Source organism: Lactuca virosa, chromosome 7 (assembly GCF_052849685.1).
Source record: "Lactuca virosa cultivar CGN04683 chromosome 7, Lactuca_virosa_CGN04683_v6, whole genome shotgun sequence".
Taxonomy (NCBI): domain Eukaryota; kingdom Viridiplantae; phylum Streptophyta; class Magnoliopsida; order Asterales; family Asteraceae; genus Lactuca; species Lactuca virosa.
The window spans coordinates 111,630,949-111,642,586 of record NC_136432.1 but is presented as its reverse complement, the minus strand read 5'-3'; the positions used below and the strand labels follow the sequence as shown (position 1 = coordinate 111,642,586).

General features: G+C 37.2%; 1 protein-coding gene across 1 annotated transcript; it reads right to left on the bottom strand.

The window, feature by feature from the left end:
- Positions 1–241: 241 nt before the first annotated feature.
- On the bottom strand, positions 242–3,299 carry LOC145124737 (protein YIP4b-like). Its single transcript, XM_079060191.1, has 3 exons — positions 2,640–3,299; positions 1,505–1,579; positions 242–572 (listed from the first exon to the last, which is right to left on the bottom strand). Exons 1-3 carry the CDS (start codon positions 3,153–3,155, stop codon positions 312–314), a joined length of 852 nt encoding a protein of 283 aa, XP_078916317.1. The 5' UTR covers positions 3,156–3,299; the 3' UTR covers positions 242–311.
- Positions 3,300–11,638: the final 8,339 nt, after the last annotated feature.

Sequence of the window (11,638 nt, the reverse complement as noted above, 5' to 3'; positions counted from 1 at the left end):
ATCTATCAACAATTTTAAATAACACTAGTTACTAGACCTAATATCCATCTTAAACTACGGATTACTATATGATAACATAATATAAACACACATTTACGGAGTAATTCCAAAAACACATTACTATTAATAGCAAGGAATTGTAGTTACATTGCTATTATGGATAAAAGACTATAAGTACATTACTATTATGGATAAGAAATAAAGTACATTGCATATATCGGTAGAGAGACAAAAACCAACATCAAATCCAAACAACTACAACAATTCATTAAAGAATTTCGTATAACAAAAGTATTCAAAGTTTTTATCTACTAATCGATGGCAATGATAAGGAAACCAACGGATACATACATGAGTAACACAGGGTACAGAGCGAGAGCTTTTCTTCTAGGGTTAACCGCCATACTGATGAAGGGATACGCGGCCCACGAACTCCATGCTAAACTCACACACACCACCACAATCTTTAAAACCACATTATCCTTCAACATGCATATTAGGGCTCCTACGTCTAAAGGGAAGAGACAGTATCCCAATAGACTTAGACTTTGGAAGAAGATTATGTGACCTCCCTACAAACAACCATTATAAGCATTGTATTGATCTTTTCATCATTCATTTACAAATATAGCAACATACTTTCATTTGTTTGTTTATTGTAGCTTCCTACTTTTAAGACATTGTACTTTGAAAATTCTACCCAATTATAGCATTGTATTTTCAAGAGTAAATTACACGAATGGTCCCTATGGTTTGGGGTAATTTCCACGTTTGGTCCCTAACTTATTTTTTTAACCCGGAAGGTCCCTAGGGTTTGTTTTTGTTGTGCGCTTGGTCTCTGTCTTACCTAAAAAGACTATTTTGCCCTTGATTTTTTAATTTATTTAAATAAGGTGGGGCAGGTAAGGTAAGGTGAGATGGAAGTGGGGTTGGGGGTGTGTTTATTTAAATAAATTAAAAATCAATGGCAAAATAGTCTTTTTAGGTAAGACAGGGACCAAACGCGCAATAAAAACAAACGGTAGGGACCTTCCGAGTTTAAAAAATAAGTTAGGAACCAAACGTGCAATTACCCCAACCATAGGGACCATTTGTGTAAATTACTCTATTTCTTGCATATAACTAAAAAAAATATTTGTGAAATTATAGCATGCTTAAAAAAGATGGAAGGAAAAAGTAAATGGGGGAGAATTTGTAAGTTTTTTGTCAAGTAATTTGATACAATTGTAATTCTCTCATTATTTATACCAAAAAAATTTATATAAGTATTTCAATTTTTTAGTTCTATGTACAATTTCAATTTATAAAAGTTGTCAAGTATATAGTCAATTTTTAAAAAAGAATCACCAGTAGACTGTAGAGTGGAGGGTAAAATGGTCATTTACTCTTATTTAGACGGACAGTTCATTCAGTCCAACAAATTGAAGTTGTACATGAACTAAAGGGTAAAATGGTCATTTATTCTTACTCACACACACACACACAGAGAAAAGATTTGAATTACCAGAAGCAGGACATTCAAAGTCAGAATGATGGCACCTGTTGCAAGTAGTGCAAAGGCCACAGCAAAAACTTCAGACTGCAAATAGCCAAATACAACAAAGGCACCAATTAATAAAATGTTGAAAGAGAATAAAAAGAATAATTTCACAATGAAACTACAAAATTATGTAATAATGGAATAAGAAAAGACAAAAATGAAAATAGAGACATTGTTTCCTAAGATAAAGCAAAAGGCTAATCATGTTAAGAGACATTTGATATAGAGTTATCTACAAAATATGCCTACAGTTTAAACAAATGAAGAGAATATAAAAACAAATGAAGGTTCAAGTTGCATAATAGTTTATACAGCAAACTAGCATCAAAGACATTTCTCACTTTAGATGTGAAAGACAAGATTGTTTTAAAATCATTTAATGTTTTATACAGCTTTTGCATAATGGTTGAATTGTTTTATATAGATAAGTATGAAATAACTTTGTAGCAACAAATCAAACATGTAATCTGTTAAAGAGGTTTACAATTGACAGTGGCATAAAACGGATGACCTAAAGCTAGGAGGGGTTGATGATAGTTCTAACAAAACATTCTTATGATTATGAAGATTTAGATAAGAATACAAATATATAGTAATCAGAGATGGCAATTTGTATATGAATTGGGGGATAGGGTTAAAAAGGAAAGGGCATGGATGTTTTGAACATTAATGGAGCATAAGAAATTCCAATTAGTTTTATCTGTAGCTACTTCAATTTTGCAAAAGTAATGCTAAAAACAGCTCACATTCAGCACATATCACGTATCTCAGTTCCTAGTAATTAATGCACCAACTGTTGGCAATCTGTTTTGAAAAAAGTTCACGAGGTTTAACGATCTGATATATTTTCAAAACCTCGGATTCATCATAGGAAGAAAAGCTTGGGTTGATTTGAGTTCATTGAAGATAAACTAAAGTAACGGCAAATTCCAATCTCAATAATGACAATCCGATTATGATCCAGTTCGAACTACTTATAACCTAAATCTACGAGACTAGATCTGAACAAGAGGCATCTCAAAGGAGGTAAAAGTTCAACCGGAATAAGAATTCTACAAGTGAATCGAGCATAAATCACGGAAAAACCAGACAAACTCACCTTCTTTACCGAGGCGGACCAAGATAGAGTGAGCCCTAAAAACACGATGAAGAAGAACGGCCCCCAAAGATCCCAATCTCTCAACGCTTTTCCCGGATCCTCACGAAACGGATTCGGAAAAACAACCAACTTCAAATTACTAACAATTCTCGAAAGATCTCTCTTCACCGTATCCCACACTGGTTCAGTCAACGTATTCGGCGGCGATCCGAACGCAGTCATGCTCGACTGTTGTTGACCATTAGTACCAATATTAGCATTACGGTTCAAGTTAGAAGGCGGTGGAGGTGCTGCAGGGACAGATGGCGGTTTCTGAGGAGGAAGAGGAGGAAGGTTTGATGCGATGAAAGGGGAAGAAGATACGGGAATGGAAGCTCGTGTAGGTGATGGTGGACGGGCGGGGAGGACAGTGGCAGGGCCGGATTGGACGCTGTAGTTGATTAGGTTTTCGATCTCATCGATGTCGGATTGAGAGGATTGGTTGAGGGGGACGGTGTCTCGTTCGCTGTATGACATTTTTATGGAAACTGCGGTGGCGATTGAGCAGATCTGAGGGAAAACACGGTGGCGATTTCAAAGCATGGTGGTGGAGAGTTTACGGCTTTACGAAAGGAAACACGACTGACTTTCCTGGAAGGTGGACTCCTTTTACCTCCAACATCAAAATATTTTTTGGTCTTTGTTTCTGTTAAAAACAAAATTGTAAAAATGTATCTAAAATATGTAATTTTTTGGGGTTTTAGTCTAAACCATGATTTTTTTGGATTGATGGTCATTTTGAGGTAGTTTGCTTGTATTTTTGGTCATTCGGTAAACTGAAAAGACTAAGGTCCCGTTTGATAGTTTCTGTCTGGGAAAGTGTTGTCTGCAAAGTTTTCTGACTGAGAAATAAACCATGATGTTTGATTGTACATCTGATTGATTGTGCTGAATGATGAAAAAAAAGTAATAATTCAATAAAAAATAAATTTTAAAAAAGTTATTTAAAAAAATTAATAATCCAATAAAGAAAGAAAGAGGCGGGGTTTGGTGTATAATTGTCTTTCCAGCTCATTCAACCAGAAAGATATGATTTTGGGGCTTTCTGGGAAAGACATATCTTACCGGGAAAGACCCCTTCTTTTGTGCAAATCAAACAGTCTTTCCGGTCCATTCAGCCAGAAAGATCTGTTTGAACCTGGAAAGATGCGTATCAAACGAGGCCTAAGAGTATGTTTAGCTGCGGAAAAATAGGTCGTTTTCCGAAAAAAATTTCTAAGAAAAATGAGAATTTTAAAAACGCGTTTAGTTCGTCTATTTTTTTAAAATTTTCACGGAAAATGAAAATTTTTCGTTTTCTAAAATTACAAAGAAGTTGAAATTTTTTGGAAAACCAATAATTATTGTTTTCCATATTTTTCTAATTCCAAAATATTTCTAAAATATAAACACACACACTTACTCCCACCTCTACCTATCCTCACCTCTCTCTCTCTCTCTCTCCAAGATGAAGAAAAATCCTTTCTTTTTCTCTGTAATCCTTTTCTTCTCCTTCTTCATCGCTGGTAAACCTGACCTGAAGAAAAATCCTTGCACATGGCCTGGTGTCTTTTGCGACAACAAAAACAACTGTGTCGTCGAACTTCACTTACCTGGAATGGGTCTCTCCGACGAACTCCCTGACAACACCCTCGACAATTTGACCCAACTCACCACTCTCAGTCTCCGTTACAACGCCCTCTCTGGTCCACTCCTCACATACATCTTCTCACTAGTTAACCTCCATAATCTCTACCTCCAAGACAATATGTTTTTAGGCCCGATACCAGATTCGTTTTCCCCTATCGTGAATCTCGTTAGGGTTAGCTTCGCGAACTGGATTGTGATTCCAGATTTAATCCCAATCTAGTTTCCAATTCCAATTCCAAATCCCGACAGGCTACACAATTCCAGGCCAAGACATCAACATAATATATGAATTAATGAGCTACAACGGAGATGGACATCAGCATCACCTCCGGAGTAAAGATATAAATTCTCTTGAGGTATTCCTTTTCCATCTCGACGTCAGCTTCGGTGATATTTCTTTTTGATTAAACGATAGAGTGAGTGGAGGAAGAGGGAATATCGATGGGCTGAGGAACACCATATTCAACATCGCAACTTCCATTTCTCTGATACTTCTTTGTTATATGTGTTTGAGGACGAGAACGAGGAAGATGGTGGTGGAGATACTGGCTTCGGTGCTAAGGAGACAAGTGATGGGTGTTTGCTGATGAGGATAGACGATAGCAGAGGAGGAAGAAGAAGGTGGTTCCGGTTGGAAATTAGGTTTCTTTCTTGTACATGGGGGGAGTTGGAACTGATCTTGAATTAAGGAATGGAAGATTTTCAGGAAAAGAGAAGAGTTGTTTGTAGATTTGGAATTGAGGATGAGCAAATAGATGAATCGGTGTATGTGTTTGTGTGTGAGAGAGAGATCGAGTTTGTGGTCTAGGTTTTTAGAAGTAATTTTATGTTTGAAGTTGAATGATCCAACAATGGTAAACAGAAAATGGTGAAGAAGACATAGGGTTCGTTTTTTGCAAATGAAGTCACAAACCAGGAGAGAAAGATAGAGAGAGAGAGAGAGGGAGAGATGTGTGCCCAAATTAATTATTTATTTTCTTTTTCATTTAAATTAAATAGAAAAAACATAAAAAATATATCATAAGGGCATTATAGTCATTTCAATTTTACGAGGGACCAAATTTACATACAAACATGGCCAAAAGGACCACGAAGCCAAAAAAAGTCTGAGTTTTGACTAAAACCCCCAAAAAATGCATACCACATGGACCATTTTTGCAGTTTTGTCATAATTAAATGAGTAAATTACAGAAAAGGTTCTAATGGTTTTGTCCTATTTGTAAAATTGGTCCAATTTTTAAAAGGTTATTAGGTTATATCCATGTGTTTTTCAAATCTTTGAGGTGTTATATATGGTCCATGTAAAAAGATTATTTTACCTTTTTTAATTTTCTTTTTAATTTTTTTCTTTTATTCATTTAAATATTTGATAATATAAAAATAAGAATGGGTCCACCTCACCCCAACCCCCACCTCTTCCCCTTACCTTATCCCCATTCAGATTTCACTGTTCACATTCTCCGGTGACATCTCCGGCTATGCAATCTTCGGCTCCTACGGAGTGTCTTCAAGGCAGCTTCTCTTCTTTCTTTTTCATTCTCTCACAGTGAAGAAATTCAATGAAGAAAAAGAAAAAATTTATAAACATAAAATCAGGTTTATACACCCTCCCTTTTATCCATCTCCGAAACACATTCGCGAAAGACTGAAATAAAACATAGATATTGAGTTGTAATCCATCTCTGAAACAAATTATAAAAAGACTGAAATAAAACATAGATATTGAGTTGTAGGATTTTGTGTCAAACTCATGATGATTATTGAAGGGCATGTAGTCCTATAAAAAAATTTAAAAATAGAAAGTCAAAATAACATGAACAATGTGATGATTTCGTGAGTGTGTATTGATAGTTTATAGTATTTTTTATACTTCTTATATAGTGCAGGGTCCCTTATGTAAAATTATTGTATATATATTGTCATGCAATATTAAACCCTAATTAATGGGGTCATTTCTACAAACATGGTATCAAGCTATTGGTATAATCGGCGCATGAAGGAATCGGCATGCCACTGATCAATTTTTCCCCACTAAAACACATTGTTCTGCTTCACAAGCGATTGATTTTTTTCTCATTATCGTCGATCGACTATACCTGCTGTCGCCGTCCAATTCACTCATGTTGCTACCTTCATTGATCCTTCACACTTCGCTGCTTTCTCCAACTAATCTTTATGATTTCAGTACGCATCTACTATTGACCTGATTGCTGTTGTCTTCCTTGATCACTATCATCTGTTGCAATCTGTTGTTGCATTTTTCACAACCAAGACTAGCACATCAAGTCTCGTTTTTTTATGTTTAGTCTTCTACAATCTGTTGTGTTTGCTTTTCTTCTGTCGGTCTCTCACATTTGGAAGACTCTACGAATCTTAGAAGCGATCATCACAATCGCCGTCATCCTTCTTGATGTTTCACTACTGTTGTTGTCGCTGCTTATAGTTGTTGATTGTTGCTCACAAGAGGCTCTAAGCTGACTGTTGCCTCCTACAACCACCATTCATTGCTGCCCTTTGCAGCCTTTTGACAATCCATGCTCGACTTTTTCACCTGTTGATGTCGTTCCTGGCCGCCAACATTCACAACTCCATCTTTTGTCCAAGTGATACTCCACGGTTATCCATCCTTGAAACCCAAGCATTCAACAACTTCGGCCTCCTCCTTATCTAATAATTTTTAAAAATTCAAAAACTGGATGTCAAAGTATTGGAATGGGCACAAAAATTCAACCAATAAGTCCAACTATAGTGGTCAACCGAATATGCACCACAATTTTGTTGGAATTCTACGAAATGCTCCTGCCCAGTCGCCTCACTCCGGAATGTACAATGTTGCAGCTGTTGTCTTGCTGCCTCAGCAGCCTTCTCACGTTGTTGGTACGCAACCCTTCCCTTAACAGGTCTTCATGAATCAGTAGCAGCTTCCTGCTGCCTTGCATTCCACAGCATACGGCTTCCAACAGCCTCCCAACAATTTCAATCCGCAACCACATCTTTTCCTTGTCCCGCTGTTGCGTACACTCTAGCATCACATCATCAGCCACTGCCACAGCAGCCCTCAGTGTACCCCTATCAGCCTCCATCTTCAGGCTCCTCATTTGTGGGCATGCACAATCTACACCAACTCAATTTACCGAATTAGTATTGATGTTTCAGATGATGGCGGTCCAACAATCATCTAACAACACATACTACATGGATTCCAGGGCAACCTCACACATATCATTCAATTCAGGTAACATGATTTCCCTAATACCTTGCAATTCTAAATCTGTTATGGTTGGTAATGGTGATATACTACCTATCACTCATATTTGTCAAACTTTTTTCCGCACTCACATAATCGTCTTGCTTTAAATGATGTTCTTGTCTCAAACAAAATGGTCAAAAACCTCATATATGTGTGCAAATTTACTGTTGACACTTTGTTTCTGTTACATTTAACTGATTTGGTTTCACTATAAAGGACTTTAATAAAGGTCACTTTATTCAACGATGTGATAGTGAATATGAGCTCTACCCTCATTGTTTCATCTCCTGCTCCATCTCTTTTAGCTACTACTTGTGTTGCAGTCTCTCTTCCCACTTGGCATCATCGTCTTGGACATCCCAGCTCATCTATTTTATAGTTCTTGCAATCTCGTTGTTTTATTACTAGTTCAACTAATAAACTTCCTATCTGTCATGCTTGTCAGCTTGGGAAGCACTATCGGTTACCTTTTTCATCGTCCACTACCAAAACTTCTCGTTTATTTGAATTAGTACATTCTGATTTATGGATATCTCTCGTTACTACTATGAGTGGATTCAAGTACTACATTGTTTTTTTAGATAACTTTTCTCACTTTCTTTGGGTTTTCCCCTTGCATGCTGAATCTGATGTATTTACTATTTTTACTACATTTCATAATTATGTTCTAAATCAATACAGATCTACCGTTTAACTTTTTCAATGTGATAACGGATGTGAATTCAAAAACCAATCCTTAGTTAATTTTTTTAATGAAAAGGGTATTAGAGTTCGATTCTCTTGCCCTTACACGTCTCAGCAAAATGGTAAAGCCGAGCGTGCCATTCGCTCCATCAATAATAGTCTTCGCACCATTCTATTTCAAGCTTCTCTTACACCCAAATTTTGGGTAGAAGCTCTTCTTGCCTCGATTCATACTCTTAATCTCCTCCCCACTACCACCATTTCCTTCAAAACCCCTTTTGAACTTCTCTTTGTTTTTTCCTTCCTATGATCATTTATGTGTTTGAGATGCTTATGCTATCCAAATCTATCTTCTACCGCTCCTAACATACTATATGCTCAATCTTCTGCATGCATTTATCTTGGTCCTGTTTCTGACCATCGTGGCCACCGTTGCGATGATCTCGTCACTCAATGTGTCATAATTTCTCGTCATGTCACACTTGATGAAGATCATTTTCCATATACTGATTTTTATTCTACTACAAATATTTCTGAGTATGACCCCTTCCTTTCCGCTGATGTTCTTTCTTCCATCTCTCTTATTCCTACTGCTTCGGTCACTTCCCCTACTAATGTGCCTTCCGCTACATCCATTGATTCTCCCACTTACTTATCGTCTCCCACACCATCCTTGGTCCCAAACCCCCCTCTCCTCGAACCCATCCCATGGTCACTCGTTCTCATACAGGTTCTCTCATACCTAAACAAATATTCAATCTCTTGGCCACCACTGACATCTCTCCCATTCCTAAATCCACTACTCAAGCCCTTTGTGATCCACATTGGAAATATGCCATGGATGTTGAAATGTCTGCTCTCACCTCTAACCACACCTAGGATCTAATTCCTCCTCCTTCTTGTGTTAACATTGTGGGTGTCGTTGGCTATATCATCATAAATTTGATAGCAAAGGTCAGCTTGATCGCTACAAAGGCCGCATTGTTGCAAAAGGTTTCTATCAACTCCTTGGTCTGGACTTTGATAACACTTTCAACCCTGTTGTCAAACCCGCTACCATTTGTACGTTCTTAGCATTTCCATCTCCAAGAGATGGCCTATTCACCAGTTAGATGTCAAAAATGCCTTCCTCCATGGTGATCTATCCGAGGAGGTCTACATGAAACAACCTCCTGAGTATGTTCATCCTACTTTTCCTAACCATGTCTGTCATCTTCACAAGGCTGTTTACGAGCTCAAACATCCTTCTTGGGATTGGTATCAACGGTTTTCTGTGTTTATCTCTTCTTTAGGGTTCTCTAGCAGATGTTATGAATGTTCCCTTTTCACTTATTACTCTGGTACTAATCACATCTACCTTCTTATCTATGTAGATGATATCATTCTTACTGCCTCCTCATCTACTCTCATCACTCGTGTTATTTCCAGACCATCTTCTGAATTTCCCACGTATGATCTCGGTCCTCTTTCTTTCTTCCTTAGGATTGCCTCCTTTCGCTCTGTCAATGGATTATTCTTATGTCAAACCTCATTCACCAAGGATATTCTATCTTGTGTTGATATAGCAACATGCAATCCTTGTGCTACCCTCTCGGACACCAATTCGAAACTCTTTCCAGATGGTGATCCTATTTTTGATCCTACCCATTATCGAAGTCTTGTTGGTGATCTTCAATACCTCACCTTCACTCGTCCTACATTGCTTATGCAGTTCAATAGATTTGCTTATTTATGCATGATCCTCATGAACCGTATTTCCTTGCTCTCAAACACATCCTTCGTTATATCCTGAGTACATTATCTCATGGTCCCTTTATTCGAACCTTTATTGCCGATCACTTTGTCTCTTACACTGGCGCTGAATGGGTAGGATGTCCTTATACTCGTCGCTCCACTTCTGGTTTTTATATCTATCTTGGTGATAACCTTGTCTCTTAGTCGTCTAAACATCAACATATAGTTCCAGGCTCCTCAGTTGAGGCTGAGTACCACGGGGTGGCCAATATGGTTATTGAGGGTACATGGCTTCGCAACCTTCTCCTTGAGTTATCATGTCTATTGTCTAAAGCAACAATTGTGTTTTGCGATAATGTGAGTGTTATGTATTTATCTTCTAATCCTGTACAGGATCAACGTGCCAAGCATGTGGAAATAGATTTGCATTTTGTTAGTGAACGTGATGCTGTTGGAGATGTGCGTGTTTTTCATATGCCATCAACTCAACAGTTTGCATACATATTTACTAAGGGCCTTCCTACTCAATTATTTCTAGGCTTTCGGGATAGTTTAAACATATGTAAACCCATTCACAAACAGAGGGGTGTGTTAGTTTATATTATTTTTTTTATACTTCTTGTATAGTGTAGGGTCCCTTATGTAACATTATTGTATATATATTGTCATGCAATACTAAAACCTAATTATTGGGGTTATTTCCATAAACATGTATGTTGTGATATGTATTTCTTTACTCATTTATGCCATGTAACATAACAAACATAAAAACGAGTAAATAAGAAGAAGAATCAACAACAATACCAACACTTGAGGAGAACTCCCACCCCTCCCCCCCCCCTCGATCAAGTGTTCCTTTTGGTTCTTCTTTCAATGTCGAAGATTTAATATCTTCATCACTTGTTATAAAAACTGAGAAGCCTTCTGCTTATAGTGTGAGAAAGTTGGAAATCAAGCCTAAAATTCCAGATCCCAAGAAAAGAAATGTTGCTGTGGAAATGGGTCAGAAAATTTTTGAGGGGTTGAAACCTTTTAAAGTAAAACAAAAAATGATATTATTGAATCAATGTGTAAGTTTTCATTTACACATATTTTCCTTCAAATGATAGTATTGATCAATTGTCTTGTCTATAGGCCACAAACTTGATGTTAAGAGGAGCTGAAGAATTAGAGAGGGAACTTGAATTCGTGAAGAGAAAAAATCAGAGCAGGACTTAAAAAAAGAAGGATAATGAGCTGGCAATTAAGGTGAAGGAACTGGCCACCACGAATGTTGAATTGAATGATAAGAAGGAGGAATCAAATAAGGTGGTGGCAGGACGTGATGATTTGAAGATGTTATTAGTTGGGATGGAGGGAGAGGCCAAAAAATCTACTATTATCTAGGTGTTGGAAGCTAGGTTGAAGATGATGGATGACATTCAGGAAAGTAGATTGGATATTTGGGATAAATATAAATGGGAGAGAGCTTTGAAGATGTTGAAAAGTGAAGAGGGGGTGATTGGAGTAGATGATGATGTATATGAAAGCATGAAAGGTGTTAGGGTAGAAGAGAAGGATATCGAAAGTTTTTCATGAGAAGAATAAGTTGGTTTGTTGAGGCAACTTTGCTTCCTGTTTTGAATATTTTGATCTTAGATAATAGTATATTTTGAAGGACATT

What these genes read in the sequence shown, in the direction of transcription:
- LOC145124737 (XM_079060191.1), bottom strand. Translation starts at nt 3,155, where the DNA reads ATGTCATACAGCGAACGAGACACCGTCCCCCTCAACCAATCCTCTCAA. An exon ending in GGTCCGCCTCGGTAAAGAAG is followed by an intron (nt 1,580 to 2,639) that starts GTGAGTTTGTCT and finishes GGCTATTTGCAG; the next exon opens with TCTGAAGTTTTTGCTGTGGC. An exon ending in CTTTGAATGTCCTGCTTCTG is followed by an intron (nt 573 to 1,504) that starts GTAATTCAAATC and finishes GGTTGTTTGTAG; the next exon opens with GGAGGTCACATAATCTTCTT.